The 20,300-nt window shown below is 44.0% G+C and overlaps 1 protein-coding gene across 1 annotated transcript; it reads left to right on the top strand.

Annotated features, from left to right (window-relative positions):
- The first annotated feature begins 8,694 nt into the window (after positions 1–8,694).
- Positions 8,695–19,522, top strand: LOC100496171 (immunoglobulin superfamily member 1). Its single transcript, XM_002938519.4, has 6 exons — positions 8,695–8,733; positions 12,606–12,641; positions 13,672–13,950; positions 14,891–15,178; positions 16,928–17,209; positions 18,927–19,522. Exons 1-6 carry the CDS (start codon positions 8,703–8,705, stop codon positions 19,130–19,132), a joined length of 1,122 nt encoding a protein of 373 aa, XP_002938565.3. The 5' UTR covers positions 8,695–8,702; the 3' UTR covers positions 19,133–19,522.
- The last annotated feature ends 778 nt before the right edge of the window (positions 19,523–20,300 follow it).

Raw genomic sequence — 20,300 nt, 5'->3', positions numbered from 1 at the left:
CTTGGATTCATTCTGCCCGGCTGACAGTACGATACCCCCAGTGCCAGCTGACTGCCGCGGCACATTAGGAGTTCTATCACAATGTTTAATCACATTTAATCACTGCGGAATAATGAAAGAAGAATTACACACTCATAAGTGATACAAAATATTAACAGAGGCCCAATGTGCTTCAGCCCATATACATCAACATATTATGGGTTCTGTGTTGGGCCTGGCTTGGCTTTCTCTGGATTTGATAATAGTGTTTCTATCACTTTTATTTTCATTATACAATCATTTTTTTATTTTATTTTTGGGATGTCTTCTACCAAGTTGCTGTATGGGTCTCCTCTGGATTTGCACCACGCCTTATTATTGGGTGGATGCTGGTGAAGCATCTGATACTACTTTCAAAGAGAAACTCAACCCAAACACAACTTGAGCTTTTTGAATAAAAATAATTTCAAGCAACTTTGCAATATGCAGTCTTTTTGTGATTTGAATGTAATAATCTGGTTTGGAATAGTTCCCTAAGCCCCGCCCCCTGTTCCCCTGCTGATCTGGCTGACTGCTTTGAGACTCAAATAAAATGTAACAGTAGTCGCCTGTCCTGAGCTTGCCTTCAGCCTGCATCCTCCCAATCCCACAATTCCCTGCACACGTGATGTCAATAAGGAAAGGAACGTCCCAGTGCAATGCATTGTGGGTTATGTAGTTCCTGCATGCTGTCTGTAAGCTGTGGAGAAGTTGTTACAATTTGTAACATCAATGTTTTCTGTTATATGGACTCTTTTTTATTATTATTATTATTATTATTATTATTAACATTTATTTATAAAGCGCCAACATATCCCGCAGCGCTGTACAATAAGTGGGTTACATACATTGGACATACAGAGTAACATATAAAGCAATTAATAACCGATACAAGAGGTGAAGAGAGCCCTGCCCAAAAGAGCTTACAATCTTTGACAAACTTTGGTTTGGAAGCCAGAGTTCCCCTGAATTAATTACTGCTGAATTAAATCTCTTCAAAGGGAATTGCTCAGAGTGCTCTTCTAAGCACTTTTGATATTTACAATATTTCTTGTTAGTTTCTATTTGGTTTTCAAGATATTAGCTGTTTTTCAAGTTCGACTTGGATACAACAGTGCCACCCGCTGGCCAATTCTGCAAACTGACTACAGTCACCTGTAAATCCTGATGAAAAAAAAGGTCTCTGTGTGTTTTGCAGTTCAGTGCTGACCGGCAGGTGGTACTGTTATCAATTGAAAGACTGTGAATATCTTGAAAACTAGAACAAGAAGTGATAATGATTCATCTTCATCAATTGCAAAAGTTCTTAGAATATCTCTGAGCATTTGTACATGAATTTGCTTAGAGGGTTCAAAGCTGCCCTGCCTGTACATTTACCTTTGTTTCTTAAAGCTAAATAACCTGATATAAGCTGAAAAATATGGTGCTGTGCTCAGCAATATAAGTGCAGAGTCTCACAAAGGGGCGTTTCCATACAGACATCATGATTGGGCAATAGATTCCTGGGAAAAACCCTGAGATGTTGATGTTGTGCAAATATATTTTACCATTAGTCACTAAGACCGACCTCCCCCCAAAGCCCTTAAATCAGGGGTCTCAAACTCGCGGCCCGCGGGCCATTTGCGGCCCTCGGTACAGTATTTTGTGGCCCGCACCAACGCCTTCTCAAAAGCAATGAATGGATCGCGATTTTTATTGCGATTCAAGGGATAATGCAAGGCACGGCGGGCGGGAGCTGCTGATTGTGGAAATGACGTTATGCCATCATAACAGTTATTATGGGAAGACGTTCTGTGTGCACAATTAGCTGCTAAGGAGCTAATTGTGCACACAGAACGTCTTCCCATAGTAACTGTTATGATGGCATAACGTCATTTCCACAATCAGCAGCTCCCGCCCGCCGTGCCTTGCATTATCCCTTGAAAGCCAATTTTTTGTGAAATCCTTTATGCGGCCCAGCCTCATCCTGACTTTGCCTCCTGCGGCCCCCAGGTAAATTGAGTTTGAGCCCCCTGCCTTAAATGGACTCAGTCTACATTATGAGGTTTAGCCACGTGCCGAGCATTTGTCCAGCCACTAAGTTGCATTTATTCCCATTCATTTTGTGTCCTTTTGTTCAGTAAAAGTTCAGTAAACAATGAAAAGTGCATTGGTGCTCCCTATATTAGGTTCCTCATTGGCTTGCTTTACACTTTCGCGACAAACGCCTACGCCATTGTATCCCCTTCTCTATAGAATACATTATAGAAGAGCTGCAAAAATAACTCCAGCCAAATAATAAGGACAATAATGGGGGGCTGGCTTTGGCCACATTGCTAGAAGTCTGATCCAGCAGCGCAGAGAACAGCAAAGTACAGATACTGTTTTCAGTTGGAATTTTAAATTAAATAATACCTTTAAAATTACAGAAGAATTGTAATTAATGTTTATAAAATGTTGCTCAGAATTACGGTTTCTGCCACTATGGAAAATGTCATTACTTTTTCCATTTATCCCATCGAGTTAAACCTTACACAGATCCCAAGCATAACGACTAAGAAGAAGTCACAAAGGAAAATGAAACTAATGGACAGAAGAAGAGCTAAATATGAAAGTTCCACCCTTGCTAGTATAATGTGAGAATATCAACAATTATCTAAATTTCTCCCACATCCACAGAAACATTTCCTCTTCCTATAAGAAGCACATTCTGACTTCTCCTTTCCTGACAGCCGTTGTCTCTCTGTACAAGTGGAGAAACTCTTCCTCTCTCAATCTGAGCCACCCCATCTCCCCAACCCACCAGCCCTGTCATTCTATCCCAAATCAACCACCTATTCCCCCATACAGTGCCACCCCCCATCTATATAACTTCACAGGCACTAACGACTGGCCTGAAATCGTCCAGATCTCAATCGGGCAGGATTCATTTTTTGTTGGATCGGGGATCACATTGGCTCGTTGATGTGGTCCCCGAACCAATGGGCACCTGTACCCACCGATCTATTCCTAACCGAATTAGCTCGATATTGCCTACCCGCGGGGTGGGGATATCGGGGGATGATCTGCTCGCTTGCTGACCTCGCCAAGCAACCGGATCTTACCGTGTATCTTAGATGCTAACTTCAGGAACTATTTGAAAGTCTTTTGGGGGCCAATAAATAGACTGGATGCTTTTGGGTGAGACCTAACCCCTTGTGGCAGGGGTCCCCAACCACCGGTCCGGGGACCGGTGCCGGGCCGTGGGCTGTGCTGAACCGGGCCACATCTGCTCCCAATTATTTGTGATCCCATGGCGTTACACAGCCATGACAATAGCTATACGAAGCCCAGGAAGATTTCTACTGATTACGACAAGGACCAAAGTACTTTATTAAGCTGTATGTAATAATAATATTAATAGTAAAGTGCATAATATAAAATTTAACTAGCACTAGTTGCGCCGCACCCCCCATCCCCGGTCCTTGGAAAAATTGTCTTGCTTGAAACTGGTCCGTGGTGCAAAAAAGGTTGGGAACCATTGCCTTGTGGCACTTATATACTTATATATTTCTATGACCCATGCATGCAGACAATGATGTTCCTTAGTGACATTGACTAAACAATAATGTCTAAGAAGCTACGGGTAAAATAAAAAAGCAAATAAAGTTCACATTAACAGAACAGGGCTATTATACCTGTATAAGTAGGACTCTACAAACCCTAACTATAACTCCCTGCTGGGTGTTGCTGGTTGGACAACATGGTCTCTGTTTTGCCTAATGAATGTTTGCGGTGCATTCCCACACTCTTCAGTTTACAGCTGCTCTTCTAATGGGTTCAACTATCAGCCCAGGGCAGTTGGCCTAAACTGGACCCCCTTTAAATATAGTTCTGCAGTCCTAGGGCCCATAGTAGGGATAGGCAGAAGAGGTAGATGTAGGGTTGCCACCCATTCGGTTTTGTACCCAACAGCCTTCAAAACTGCCTTTCTAGATTTGTAACCTGGACTGAATGACATGATTGCCAGGCAATCACAATACCATCCCCTAACATCACCGGCCCTGCAACCTGACTGGGTTTAGAATTAAGAAAGGCGGCAATGCTAGGCACATGCCTCAGGTGCAATTGAGGGGGCTGCTAATGGGATTATCTTTGGGGACTGTTTGTAAGGAAGGCACATAGGGGGTTGCACGTGCACACTGAGTTTCAGTAAGTGATAAATGACAGCTCAGCTTACTGTTACTAAACCCGTATCTCACTTGTTACATAATTTCTCACTTCTCAGTTTTATTTATAGAAAGGGCAGAGAGGAGGCCTGGGTAGATCACGCCACAGCTTGCGCAAACCAAGAATACAAACAGCAACAAATAACAAAGAAAGTAAAAAACTCCTCACCAGGTTCTGTTAATAAGCTGAGACACAAGGGGTTATTTTTCTTAGGCCCTGGAGAGAAGGGCAAAAGCACTAAATGGCACTAAATGGCCCCATATGAATCGGGTGGGGGGCACACAGGTCTGTGCAGCAATTCTATATGCGGGGTAGTGTACAAAGTGCCAAAAACACCCATGAAGAGGATACAATTCTTACTCTTCATTACTGCCCTACTCTGGAAGAAATTTATACTCATTAAAGCTCATTTATCAGGGGGAATGGAGCAACATGCAAAAAACCTCCATGTAATTTACCCATGTTGCAGTTCTCCCATCATGGTGTCAGGTGAATTCTGATTGGCTTCTGCTATGTGAGTATAAGCAGTGTCGGACTGGCCCAACTGGGTACCAGGTAAACTCTTGGTGGGCCCTTCCCTTCATATGGATGAAAGTATAGATGAGTGTATGTGACATAAATAAAGAGTAGGTTAGTGAAAAGAGGCTAGAAAATAGTTCAGACAATTGGGCCTGTGGGCCCCTGGCACTCCAGTCCAACATTGAGTGTAAGTGGGCTGCCCATGGGTATCCACTAGGGTTGCCACCCAGCAAATCGCCAGCTAGGGCTGGTGCTAGTATTACAAATTACAAACAATATATCTGTTGGTAAATTTGTGATTAACAAAACTATAATCCCTCCCTTCCCAGACTCTCTTACACTACAGATCACAGCCTTTTATATAGACCCAGCCACTGCCCCGCCCAATTCCCTGCCATTCCTGCCCACATCCACAGCCTAGCTTGCCCATTTCACCACTCCATCCATTAATTCCATGGCCTAGCTTGCCCATTTCACCACTCCATCCATTAATTCCACAGCCTAGCTTGCCCATTTCACCACTCCATCCATTAATTCCATGGCCTAGCTTGCCCATTTCACCACTCCATCCATTAATTCCATGGCCTAGCTTGCCCATTTCACCACTCCATCCATTAATTCCATGGCCTAGCTTGCCCATTTCACCACTCCATCCATTAATTCCACGGCCTAGCTTGCCCATTTCACCACTCCATCCATTAATTCCATGGCCTAGCTTGCCCATTTCACCACTCCATCCATTAATTCCACAGCCTAGCTTGCCCATTTCACCACTCCATCCATTAATTCCACGGCCTAGCTTGCCCATGTCACCACTCCATCCATTAATTCCACGGCCTAGCTTGCCCATTTCACCACTCCATCCATTAATTCCACAGCCTAGCTTGCCCATTTCACCACTCCATCCATTAATTCCACGGCCTAGCTTGCCCATTTCACCACTCCATCCATTAATTCCACGGCCTAGCTTGCCCATTTCCCCGCCCCCAAACTACATAACGGCCCTCCCCCATTCTAAAGGCCAGTATTAATAGGAAGACAGGTGGCAACGCTAGTATCCACACCTGCAGGCATTATAGGGCTCCTCCATCCAAAATCTGATTTATTTGCATAATGTAATTTTTCAATGGTGTTAAAATGATGTATAAATCTGATTGCAGCTGAAGGCAATGTTTGTTTACTCCTTTCTGTTCTTGGGCTCTGACCCTTAACACCATGTGGCAGGAATCAGTGTTTCTCTAGGTCATTGCTATGTCTCAGGAGTCAGAGCCAGCAGTGCAGAGAATATAAATAGCCAAACGGATAAAACAAATGGCAACCCTGTGTGCATTGTGCCGTTTTGTTGCTAAAAAAAATCATATTCAATTGCTGTGCATGTATGTATGTATGTATGTATGTACAGTATGTATGTATATATACTGCATAGGAATGTACTGGGCTAGGAATGTACTGGGCTGGGATATACTGTACCTCTAAGCAAAGGCAACATTGACTGCCAACAGATGAATCATCAATGAATAAACTCACATCACAAAAGGCTAACGAGTTCTTATATCATCTCTGTAATTGTGTAACACAGCTTGCAGCAAAGAGGACAGAGTAGAGTAAGGAAATATACAGAGGCATTGGAATTAATAGGCAGAATGTAAAATCCCAGAGGGGCAGAGAATATATTGGTCTAATTCATTCAGGGCCACTATAATTCACCTTCAGGGGACCTGGTGTGGCAGATTCAGTCCAGACCTTTAAGACATGCTCCATAAAGCAAGGCTAAACCGTAACAACCATTTATTTTAAAGATAATGTTTATGAAAATAGAAATATGTTTTTAGTTTCTTTCTTATTAGCCGTGATAATTACATAAATATGAAAGTGATCAAACCAAGGCTAAACTATTGGCGCCTCCTACAGGCCAGAGTCAAGTAATACACACTCACAAAGCTCAATCTGATTTATAAAGAACCCTGATGTACATATTGCCCCAAGACGATACAGCGTACAAAGGGTTACAGTTGTGTAGGTATATATAGGAAAAAAGTATATATTGCTCTCCCTAGATATGGATCAGTGTCCTTGATTCAGAAAGCCTGGTAGTTGGGACACTGTGTAAAATGTAAATTAAGGGTGACGACACACACGCTACTAAACTCCAGAAAATCCCCTGCCATAGACAATACTGAGAATTGCCTCTGCTAAAACACACATAGAGACAATTATCAGTAAATGATCAGCATTGTTTATTTTAGTAGCCATGATAAGTAGCTGCTACTAGTAACTGTGTGTCTTCACCCTAAAAGAGAATAAGATGATTTGCAAATCATTTAAACCCCATTTTCACTTTTCACAATTTTATGCCAGTAAGACGTTTCCAAAAAGTTGTACATGTTTTCTTCTGTGTTGCATCGACTCTTGTTTCACCAACGCTGTGTAACTCATTGGAAACTGGGGAGAAATATGCCCTGCCTTCCCTAACTATATGTTGCTCCAAATCCTGTGTATATAGTTCCACATTAATGGCGCCTTCCAGAAGTGCCAGCTCCCTATCCCATGGGCAGTAATGCGCCCCCATACCGTCCCAGATGTGCCAGCCCCCTATCCTATTGGCACTAATGCGCCCCCATACCGTCCCAGATGTGCCAGCTCCCTATCCTATTGGCACTAATGCGCCCCCATACCATCCCAGATGTGCAAGCTCCCTATCCCATGGGCACTAATGCACTCCCCATACCATCCCAGATGTGCCAGCTCCCTATCCTATGGGCACTAATGCATCCCCATACCATCCCAGATGTGCCAGCTCCCTATCCCATGGGCACTAATGCATCCCCATACCATCCCAGATGTGCCAGCTCCCTATCCCATGGGCACTAATGCATCCCCATACCATCCCAGATGTGCCAGCTCCCTATCCTATGGGCACTAATGCATCTCCATACCATCCCAGATGTGCCAGCTCCCTATCCCATGGGCACTAATGCGCCCCCATACCATCCCAGATGTGCCAGCTCCCTATCCCATGGGCACTAATGCATCCCCATACCATCCCAGATGTGCCAGCTCCCTATCCCATGGGCACTAATGCATCCCCATACCATCCCAGATGTGCCAGCTCCCTATCCCATGGGCACTAATGCACTCCCCATACCATCCCAGATGTGCCAGCTCCCTATCCCATGGGCACTAATGCGCCCCCATACCATCCCAGATGTGCCAGCTCCCTATCCCATGGGCACTAATGCATCCCCATACCATCCCAGATATGCCAGCTCCCTATCCCATGGGCACTAATGCATCCCCATACCATCCCAGATATGCCAGCTCCCTATCCCATGGGCACTAATGCATCCCCATACCATCCCAGATGTGCCAGCTCCCTATCCCATGGGCACTAATGCACCCCCATACCATCCCAGATGTGACAGCCCCCTATCCCATGGGCACTAATGCATCCCCATACCATCCCAGATGTGACAGCCCCCTATCCCATGGGCACTAATGCATCCCCATACCATCCCAGATGTGCCAGCCCCCTATCCCATGGGCACTAATGCGCCCCCATACCATCCCAGATGTGCAACCTCTCCACCTTATATTTCATACTTTCAGTACATTTCATAGTTCAGTACATATGAAATTAATACAAACTATTCATATAGAGGGGAGCAGGGGGTTCTACTACAGATGGAGACTTGCATGTTGGACAACCCCTAATTTACAGAATTAATTCTTTTCAGGAACGGGCCCCACACTTCCTTACTCCCACCGGGTTACACTTTCCCTAATTGAATGGCTGATAATATAGTTGGTATTTAGAGTGAATATTGTTATTATGTAGCAGAATAAAGAGGAATAAACGCTATGCGGGGAATCACCGATTGCTGCATTCATCAGTGACATAAAGCAATCAGGAAGAGATGACTAATATTTTAATTCAGTTCCTTAACAGGCACAAATCTTCTGCAGATTTAGCAGAAAGCATGGATCCCTTTACGTTGCGCACAGCTGCCTGTGAGTATGTGCCATTTTCACTCTGTCGCTAGCGGTAACCAGGGCAGGGCAGTCCTAAAAAACCTGAGGGTCTGGGGGCAATGTATCCAATGTAGGGCCCTCACTGTCTATATCAAGGATATGGCCCAGGGCAGCCATTCCTTTTTGCCAGGATAAAGGGGCGTAGAATCCAAATCCCAGCATTCTGATGTATTGGGATGTATTTGCTAGACTAGGGAGGGGACTCTAGGCTCCCTGGGGTGCTGTATTTCTGAGGTTACACAGGCAAACAAGTTCACTACTAATTAGTATGGATCTTACTAACATATGTAGCAGTGATGTATGGGCTGGCCCCAAACCCGTGGGACCTACAGGTTTAACTGCCAACACTTGCACAATATTGGCCCCACCCGGCCCCTTTGTGATGTCAGAGATGGACAAGTTGGGCACAGGTCTATAAATAGAGGTGCATTGTCGGGTCAGGTTGGGTTGGGTTCTGGTTAGAGTTGGGTGCGGGTCCACAAAATGTGAGATTACCATTAAAGGGGTGGTTCTACCTCAGGGTAACCTTTAGTATGTTACAGAATTAACTATTCTTAGCAATTCAATTTTTCAACTGGTCTTCATGATTATTTTGTATAGCTTTTAAATTATTTGCCTTTCTCTACTGACTCTTTTTTCCAGGATTCACAATCATGAAAATAAGCTTAAAGTGATACTGACACTAAAAAATGACTCTTCAAAATATTAATGTACAAGTTGCCTATAGGTCACATTGATCATTGTTGGCTGATAGGGCTGCTTTTGTAAGTACTTAATGTTCCTAAACCTTTTGCCAGCCTGACTGTCCCCTCTCGGCCTGTCAGTTATAGCTTCTAGTGCTAACGGCCTCCTGCTGCACAAACATGGACGCCCCCTCATAGGGGAACATGGGGGATTGGATAATTAAGGTACAAGCACCGGGGAAAATAATAAACAGCATGCAAAGATAATGTTATGATATATTTAATTAAAAAACGTTTAATTTCAGGTGTCAGTATCTCTTTAAGATCACAACTCTTTGCTCAAACAGACACTATAGCAATACCTGCCCAGCCAAGGAAGACATATACTAGAAATATAATGAGATATATACACTGCTCAAAAAAATAAAGGGAACACAAACATAAGACATCCTAGATCTGAATGAATGAAATATTCTTATGAAATACTTTGTTCTTTACATAGTTGAATGCGCTGACAACAAAATCACACAAAAATTATCAATGGAAATCAAATTTATCAACCCATGGAGGTCTGGATTTGGAGTCACACTCAAAATTAAAGTGGAAAAAAACACTACAGGCTGATCCAACTTTGATGTAATGTCCTTAAAACAAGTCAAAATGAGGCTCAGTGCCTGTATGGCCTCCCTACAACACCTGGGCATGCTCCTGATGAGGTGGCGGATGGTCTCCTGAGGGATCTCCTCCCAGACCTGGACTAAAGCATCCACCAACTCCTGGACTGTCTGTGGTGCAACGTGGCGTTGGCGGATGGAGCAAGACATGATGTCATTGATGTGCTCAATTGGATTCAGGTCTGGGGAACGGGCGGGCCAGGCCATAGCATCAATGCCTTTGTCTTGCAGGAACTGCTGACACACTCCAGCCACATGAGGTCCAGCATTGTCTTGCATTAGGAGGAACCCAGGGCCAACCGCACCAGCATATGGTCTCAGCATAAGGGGTCTGAGGATCTCATCTCGGTACCTAATGGCAGTCAGGCTACCTCTGGCGAGCACATGGAGGGTTGTGCGGCCCCCCAAAAAAATGCCACCCCACACCATTACTGACCCACTGCCAAACCGGTCATGCTGGAGGATGTTGCAGGCAGCAGAACGTTCTCCATGGCGTCTCCAGACTCTGTCACATGTGCTCAGTGTGAACCTGCTTTCATCTGTGAAGAGCACAGGACAGTGGCGAATTTGCCAATCTTGGTGTTCTCTGGCAAATGCCAAACGTCCTGCACGGTGTTGGGCTATAAGCACAACCCCCACCAGTGGACGTCGGGCCCTCATACCACCCTCATGGAGTCTGTTGCTGACCCTTTGAGCAGACACATTTGTGGCCTGCTGGAGGTCATTTTGCAGGACTCTGGCAGTGCTCCTCCTGTTCCTCCTTGCACAAAGGCTGAGGTAGCGGTCCTGCTGCTGGGTTGTTGCCCTCCTACAGCCTCCTCCATGTCTCCGGATGTACTGGCCTGTCTTCTGGTAGCATCTCCATGCTCTGGACACTACGCTGACAGACACAGCAAACCTTCTTGCCACAGCTCGAATTGATGAGCCATCCTGGATGAGCTGCACTACCTGAGCCATTTGTGTGGGTTGTAGACTCCATCTCATGCTACCACTAGAGTGAAAGCACCGCCAGCATTCAAACGTGACCAAAACATCAGCCAGAAAGCATAGGAACTGAGAAGTGGTCTGTGGTCACCACCCGCACAACCACTCCATTATTGGGGATGTCTTGCTAATTGCCTATAATTTCCACCTGTTGTCTATTCCATTTGCACAACAGTATGTGAAATTGATTGTCAATCAGTGTAGCTACCTAAGTGGACAGTTTGATTTCACAGAAGTGTGACTGGCTTGTGTGACTGACTTGGAGTTACATTGTGTTGTTTAAGTGTTCCTTTTTTTTTTTGAGCAGTGTATATATATATACATTTGGATTTAGTCCAGATTAGACAACAAGAACAACACTATTGTCTGCTTGTGTTTCTATTGATCTTTTCCTTTAGAGACCCCTTTCATGTTGGGGACCCCAAGGTAAATGCTCTCGGCCCTACCCTACATCTGACCCTGAATAACTGGTACAGATTCAGGGAAGGCATCATTTAATACTTGAACTTGTAAAACTATAATATTCTGCCTCATCTAACCTGGTAGAGGTAAGTTTTGTGAGTAATCACATGACTTCTAACTGCACAGTCACGTATTCATTTTTCTTAAAAGTAACACTTTGTCACTGCCCGTGCCCTATATCCTGCTCTATAGCACCCACGTTTGCTCTCTTTTTAACCACTTCTCATTTCTGCTAAATTCATTGCTTAAATTATTCCCTTTAGTTCCGCTTTACAATCTATAGCAGGGAGAGACACTATTTTGCAGCAGAACTGCAACCCTCTGCTGTGCCCACCTTTCCTGGAGAGCTGAAGTGGTTTCTTGGTGAGGCTGTTTGTATGCAGCAGAAGCCCTGTAATATAAAGATTGAGCTTTAGGGCTTTGCTAATCCCCAGGATGAAAACAAGTGGCCTAATCAAATCTTAGGGCTTATTTACTGATGGTGGGTCTGTGTGCAAAGCAAATTGCCATCTTATTTTTTTTCCTTCTATAAATACAGCCGTGCCCATGTCCGGCAGTGTTATATTCACAAGAAGTGGCTGTGGGGAAAGCATGTTGGCGTCCCTTTACATTCCCCTAATTTCCCAGGTGCCCTCAGCCATGTGACTTGTGCTCTGATAAACTTCAGCCATTCTTTAGTGCTGCCCTGCAAGTTGCAGTAATGGCAGCCCCTCCCTTTAGCCCTGGCAGCCAATCAGCAGAATAGGAACAAAATAGTTTCTTTATCTACTTCTCCTCTCCTCCTTCATCATCTTCCTTCTTCTTAGCCGTCTCTGGTTCCCCATATTGCCAGCCATGGCTTCGTTCTCCTTTCTCCTATTGGCCTTTTTTGTAATCATTTGGTGCAGATGTGGCATTCTGGCTAAAAAAATTAAAAAGACCCCTAAAAATGTGACCCCCCCCCCCCCCCAAACCAAGAGTGAAACCTCTGGGAATCACTGCATAGAAAATAAGTTCTACCGAGAATACATTTTATATACAGTCCTGAAATGCAATGTTTTTTTTTCAGGTTTATTTTTCTTCATGACCCTGCAGGCAAGAGGTGGTGAGTACCTAGTGATAGGGCTGCTTCCACTAATAAATAGGATCATGTATGTATCAAACATACAAATAACATGCAATTGCTGACTAACACAGGAGGTAAAGAGGCCCCTGCTCCTCGAGTTTAAATACAAAACAAAATGAATATAGAACTATATACTATACATTTACACAGAAGTTTAAAACTACAGAAAATGTATAAAGACTGTATACTGCAAAATTGCTTAGCATTCTATCTTCTTTATTGTACAAAAAAACAGAGATCCCCTTTAAGCATAGATTATTCCTTCCCTGGATAAAGTCTGAAACCACTGAAAATAACAGTACTTATACTGATAGAAAGACTACAATCTTATTATTCTGGGTCCTATTTATAAAGCACCAAAGTAGGAATAAGCATGATCAGACTGGGGTGTGCGGGGGCCACTGAGGTTGTCACTAAGAGACCCCCACACCCCCTAGGGGTCACCCAGGCACACACGCCACCCCTCCCCCCGAGCATGTTTATCTGACACCTAGGCATGAACAGGGGAAGGGGGTCAGCAGGTGGAGCTCCATCAAGGATCGGGTCTGGGTCGGCAGGGCCCACTGGGGTTTTAACTGGTGTCCTGTCAGCCCAGCGCAACCCTGGAAATAAGGGATAAGGGCAGTCATGAGACAGGAAGAATTAGATAACTAAGGAATGGCCAACATTCATTTATACAATAATTTAGAAAGAGACAACCACTGTTACACAATATATTATGCCTTTTGTACCTTTTCTCTACATTCAAAAGGGTTGCCAACAACTTCTGGGAGCCCAAAGTCAATGGGAGCTCAATGGCAAATGGGACCTGTGCAGCTTCCTACTGACTTTAATAGAAGCCTCCTAACATGGCTATTATTATAATGCATGCTTTAAGGTAAAAGCCGCCTTAACTAGCGGTATCAGATGGTGATGAAGTCAATAGGCCAATGATCTATCCATTAACCTTGTACTGCCATTTAAAACTCTCCTCTTCTCTGCTGAATCTCTGCTTTACCTCCCATTCCAGACCAGCTCTCAAAACCAGCTTTATTGGTACTTACCAAGGATTCTGATGATGTGGTTATGGTGGGTGATACAGTTAACTTTATGTGCCAAACTGCACACTCCGGAGCCAGCAGGTTCCTACTAGAATGCCAACACCAAAATCTGCCAGTGGAACAAAGTGAATCGAATTTCACCATAGTTGGTGTCACGTCAAACAATACGTGCAAATATTACACCTGCCAATATTGTGTCCAGTCAGTGTGCTCAGAGCCAAGCGATCCCGTCATTTTGTATGTCCGAGGTAAGATGAACAGGAAAATGTCACTTTAAATCATGTTGTTGTTTTGATTCAATTGCTGACGCACTGCTACTGGTGGTCTGATTACATTAAGGGGATAACATACATATTTCAGTACCTTTAATGAAGGAATCCCTTAATTGTCTTTTCCCATCCTAATGTTTACTCTCATGGCTAACAATATGCCAAGCTACAAGGTTCTATGAATGTGTTTCTGTTCAGGTACTTACCCAAGGGCAACGGCAATCAACACAATTTTAGGTGCACTGGGTGCCTAGTTTGTGTGACACTCAAACTCCTGGAAGTTTCACTGTGTACCATGGCCTTATGGCTCCAAACAGACAGCTAGTCCACTTTTATAATGCCTATTGCTGGCCCTGCTGGTTGCCCAGGGTTTGGACTGGACCAGCGAAATACTAGGAGAAAACACGGTGGCCCCCGGCCCTCATAGGCCCCACCAAGCCAGGTCTGTTCCCCTGCCCAGTGCGTACCATTTACCTACTTACTAATTCTGAAGGAGGTAAATGATATAAAATGTGGCATGCAGATCACAGCCATGGCGGGCCACTGACTCCCTAGTTCGATGCAACCAAACCAAGTAGTCTGGTGGCAACCAGAGCCTGTAGCTCATTACAGTACTATGAGCTTTTTTTGGGTTACATATTTTATCAGTTTAGAAATGTTGCAATTTTTCTGCAGACGCTGATGAGAATATGGACTCTTTTTTATTTATATATTAGTAGGAACACAACCCAAGGGTAATGCCCAGCTCTTGCTGAGTTGCCTTTTGTTATTTATAACATAGGAGCTCATACTGACTGGGGTTCCTCTATTGCTCTCTCTCTTGCCCCTGTTGGAGTAAACAAACATCAGAAGGGGAAGAAAGTGGTTTGTTATCTGAACCTGACACTTGTCTGTGTTTCCTTTCTGTTGTTACACATAGAAACCTTCCCACCACCAAAGATCTTTGCCATCCCCTGGAAGGTTGTGCAGCCTGGAGACCCCATTACAATCGCATGCTCTTCTCCCTATGATGATGTCAGCTTCTCCCTTTACAAAAACAATCAGTTAGTCGCCGAAGATGGTAACAATGCAAGAATGTTTTATTATAACATCACACAGATGAATGAACAAGATGGTGGACAGTATATCTGCACATTTACAAAAACCATGGCAAATAAGCTGCAGCTTCAGTCTGAGCCAAGTGATCCCCTCCTGATTAGAGCTAAAGGTAAAATACTTTGCTTTTGTGCAACTCACTTCAAACTGTCAGTCTCCAGGTCTCTATGAAATCTCTTGCATTGTACTATACAGTACAGCTGGCTACTCTCACGGTTTCCACAAGATCTCTTCCATGGTAATAGGAACTGAATCATGTGGGACCTTTGGCAATTCATTGGCTCTGAGTCAGTTTCATTTTCTGTAGCCTTGTAATCCTAGGGCACAACAATGAGTGCATTGACTCAGTGGGGTTAAATGTTAATGGTTAAAATATAATTAAATACCATTGCAGTGTATAATAGTTGTTCTACTTTCTTTTTGGCATTTCTCAAAGAAACCTGTGTTCCCCTAGTCGTTATGAGAAGATGCTTGAAGTTGTGGTTCTACACAGACTGGATATTCTGGATATTCATACCTGTATTTTACCTCACTCAAAAACACATTCAAAGGAGCAAACAGATTTCTTTTATATTTAATTTCGAAATTTGACATAGGGTAGACATGTTCTTAGTTTCCTAGGTGGCCTCAGCATGTGCCCTCTTATAAACTCCAGTCACTCTTTACTGAAGTTTGAGTGATATCCCCCCTCCTTTCCCTCCTCCCCCAGCAACCAGTTAGTGGAACAGTGGGAATGTAGCAAGATGGCAGCTTCCTGACACCTGCTAAAAATGCACTCACGCCCCACCTAGTGCAAGATATCAGAAGACTGGCTCAGGACTTCTCCAGTTACATGGGAGTAGGAGAAAAAATAGCTCATCTGAAAGCAGTTTTATTGTGCAGTGCTGGCGTTTTTGGAAAGCACAGGATCAGACACAATGATCTAAAATGGCTGCCTTGATGGCTGCCTACACACCAATGTTACTGCTAAAAAAATGCAATTATACCTAAGTATAAAAAGTGCAATTATATCTGAGTAAAGAGCCCTAGAAGCTCCCTCAGACAGCAGGTGCCATTTTAGCTTGGTCTTGGTAGCTTCCTGCTGCAGTTATAGCCATTGGAAGCTCAGATCACACATTCCTAAGGGAGGGGTGAGTGAGTTCTGCATTCTTATGGGAGGGGGGAGCAGGAGAAGGGAGGGAGAGAGGGAGAGAGGAGAGAACTAAGCAGACTCATGCCTCAAACCTGGAGGAGCCCTAAAAGAGAGGAAGTCAGATATCAAAGCACATGTTCCCAAAAAAGGAGACAAGAAATCCTGTGTTTCTTTTGATAGAGGGCTCAGTGCAGCGTTTCTGTGAGTGCTTATGGCTGTATTTACATAGACCTTTCTGATAAAGCTTACTTGGTTTTTACCTTTCCCTTTCCTTTACGGTTAAAAAAGACACAATCCCTTAAAGTTCAACCTCACAAAGACCCTCTCTGTATTTATTCTGGTCCAGAATGAGGGGAAAAAAATCAAAATCAAACTAATAGCCATTTTGCTATTAGCAAAATCTTTCCTTCCCCCTAATCATAATAAAATTGCTCCCTAGAACCCATTGATCAGCCATTATTATCTTCACAGACAAGGGCTAAAGTTGTACAAATTGCAAAAATTTGCAGCAGGGCTACTAACCATTAGCAACCAATGAGATGTTTGCATTTAAACAGGTGATCTGTAAATACTACCTTGCAACCTTTGTTCTAGTGAGAGGGCTATAGATTGCCAATCTCCACTACTGACTGGCTGAGCTTTTAACCCTATCCTTGCTGCATTCACAGCAGTGTCACTGACTAAAAGTGTCCATTGTTGCACAACCTCTCATTTTGTGTTTCGCTTTAGATCTGCCTAAACCCACCATTTCTGGGGAAACCAATTATTCTGACAACGAGGGTTTACTAATCCACTGCACTGCGCCCACTCAGTACAGACGAATGTGGTTTCGACTGATAAGCGATAAGAATGACACCGAACAGGAAATAAATGATGTACCAACCAAAAATGTAACGTTTGTCATCAGCTATCCCGAATACTTGCAAAAGAAATATTATTGTGATTATCGTATACGCATTGGTAACGACTTTGCCTACTCCAAAGTGAGCAATGCAGCAATCATAGGATCAGGTATGTGCTGAAATAAATGTTCACATGTGTTGGTGTTTCATCTCTGGCCCCATTTGTCCAGTCAACAGGGACAGGAGCAAGAGGTTCTGGTACTGGTTTTCAGCCTGGGCTTTCTGTGTTACCTGCCTCACTCCTGTGGGGGTTGTGTATGTGACTGGAGAGGTATGGGTTTGTGGTGTTATAGAAAGAAAGAAGACTATGGGGTGTATTTATTAACACTGGAGATAAACATCACCGTTAATGTTGCCCATAGCAACCAATTAGCACTTAGATTGAAATGGTCACCTACAAGTTGGAAAACAAAAGCAAAGATTTGATTGGTTGCTTTGTCTCCAATGGTAATAAATACACCCCTAGGTGGTGAGTAAAAAGATTAGGGAGACTAAAGGTGCCCATACACTATAAGATCCGCTCGCTTGGCAATGTCGCCAAGCGAGCAGATCTTCACCCGATATCCCCACCTACGGGTGGGCGATATCGGGTAGCAAGTACCTTAAAAAAAAATCTAATCGTTTGGCCCTGGGGCCAAACGATCAGATTACATTTGCGGCCATGGGGCAGTCGGTTCGATATCGGTCCAAGGGACCGATATCAGCAGCTATAATCGGCCCGTGTATGGGGACCTTAAAGAGAGAGTTTTAGCAGAGAAGATTCTCAGTATTGCCTATGGCATGGTGTATTCTGGTATTTTGTAGCCGTGCCAAAATGCAGGAAATAAGTAGCACTGTGTGTCATTGCCTTAAGGCTGACGGTACCCTGGGCATTTCGGGGGGGGTTTAGACACTGCGGTAGCCGAGATATAACTCCCAGTGACTAATTTCCACAGAAAAATTAAATGCAAAAGCAGCATTTGCACTTCAACTGTTTCTGATTGGCTATGGAGTCAGAGAGCTCAGCCTCACAGGACTGTCATTTGTGCAGTGTTCTTTTGCCCATGCTCATGGGTGGCGCTCATTAAACCACAGGAGGGTTGACGGGACTTCTGTGGTGTTGTGTATTTGTATAAACTGTGTTATGTAATTTATAATGTTTCCAGGTTCAATAGAAGCTTAATAGAAGGGGAGGTAAATGGTATGTGTTTGTATAATGTTAATAGAGTTAATAGAGTTAACTGCTTATGTGGGTTAGTTGACATGGCAAAATTGTAGTGAATTATATTAACCCCAAATTAACCTAGGTATGCAAGGAGAGAGTTAAAAGCCTTGTTAGGTGCAAATATTAAATGAGGCTTTCTTTTCTGGAAAGTTCTGCTGAGTGCCAATGAGCCCACCCAGTAGGGTTGCCACCTTTCGTCAATGTTGTTACCGGCCAGGGTGGGGGGCGGGCAGGCCCCGATTTGTGGCGAGGCCACTAAGGCCCGGGCCTAGGGCGGTACAAATTTGCTGCGCAGGACATGAGTTAAATGGACGCGGGGGGCAAGCAATGGGGGTGGACTTAGGGCACCGTGTTAAATCCGGCCCTGCAGGCAGGTCTATTACTGAGAAATTTTAATACATCAATGGCCGGGCCCCTAATATGAATTTGCTGTGGGGCCCAGGAACACCTAGTTACATCACTTTGCAAATGGCATTTCCTTTTTAGGGCAGAGCGAGCAAAATGAGAAAAAATAATATTTATTTTAGTTGTGATTTCCTCTATGTGACATTTCTGAGCTATTTGTGCCTCCCTTCCTTTTTTTTTAGCAGCGAGTAATGAATGTTGTTAACCTCAATTTCAGCACATAATGACCATACCACAGAAAACATCATCCGGTTACTTCTGGCAGCCTTCATCCTTCTTGCCACTGCTGCCATTACTTGCATCCATTTCAAGAGTCTGCACAGATCCGTTCTGCTCGATCGGCCGTCGGATAACGTCACGTTCACAATGGAGTCAGAAGCCATAACGGTGGAACAAAAACCAGGGAATCAATATATTGACTGAGCAAATATTAATTTAATGTAATATACGCGTGGAACACTTTCCACAGAACTGCTTCTCAACCTTCCCCAGATCCACAGAGTCTCCTACATATCTGGGCACCAAGTCAGACACTGCTGGGCTACACTTAGAGCAGGGCACTACTAGTCATAATCTGCCAAAAGAGACAGTTTTCTGAAATTCTTTCTTTTCATAAATTACGTTATGCCTATACCTTCCCAGAGCTGCAATCCAATATTAGCAACTTATTTTGATAAGAAGCCCTGAGCTGGGCCCCACTTTACAAAGCTGGAAAGAAATACACACAATAAGGAAACCATATTGTGGAGCTTTGACTGTTGATTTTTGGAAGACTGTTTGTGAGTTGCTGCGAATAAAGTTTATTAAAATATAGGTTTGTGGATTTGGGCTATGACCAATTATGACTAAATACTACAGGGCTGCAATAGAATGAAGGGGAATTATTTATATAGTGCTTTTCTCCTGTGGGACTCAAAGCAATTTACAGCTATCAGGCAGATATTATAGGTCAGGGGTCCTCAAACTTTTTAATTTGAGGGGGCCAGTTCATGGTCCCTCAGACTGTTGGGGGGGCCAGACTATAGTTAGTCCTCAAACTATATCCCTGCCCTTGCTGTATCCTCCCCCCTGGCTACTACCTGTCTGCCTCACTCCTGGCTACTACCTGTCTGCCTCAGTGTGGTCCTTGGCCCCAGCATGTCATGTCACCATATCACACTGGCTGGCACGCAGGGGCCAAGGACCACACTGAGGCAGACAGGACGTAGCCAGGAGTAAGGACGCAGCTGGGGCTGGGTAAATGATCTTGGGTGGCCGTATCTGGTGCACTAGGAGTTTTTATTGACTAGTCACAGCCAATCAAACCAATACGCCATGTGTGGTCTCTGAGGGGTAGATAATTAGATTCCCAGTGCACAGAGCTCCCTGCATAATAAACTCCTGCTAACAAAACAGTCACAACAAAAGGGCAAGATTGGGGAAAGTTTACTTATTATTTACCTTGCAAGGACCAAACATGGAGTAGTTTCAGTTTCCCTGTTTGCTCAGTTTAGCTCATAAAATACCAAAAACCATAGAATTTTAACTCATGTTAAAAAGGGGTTATACCATCAAAACAAATGAATGTAACATTTCTTAGAACCCTCTTCTG

This window comes from Xenopus tropicalis, chromosome 7, assembly GCF_000004195.4.
Source record: "Xenopus tropicalis strain Nigerian chromosome 7, UCB_Xtro_10.0, whole genome shotgun sequence".
Lineage (NCBI taxonomy): Eukaryota > Metazoa > Chordata > Amphibia > Anura > Pipidae > Xenopus > Xenopus tropicalis.
The sequence above is the reverse complement of the archived record's forward strand: the minus strand, read 5'-3'. Positions and strand labels throughout refer to the sequence as shown.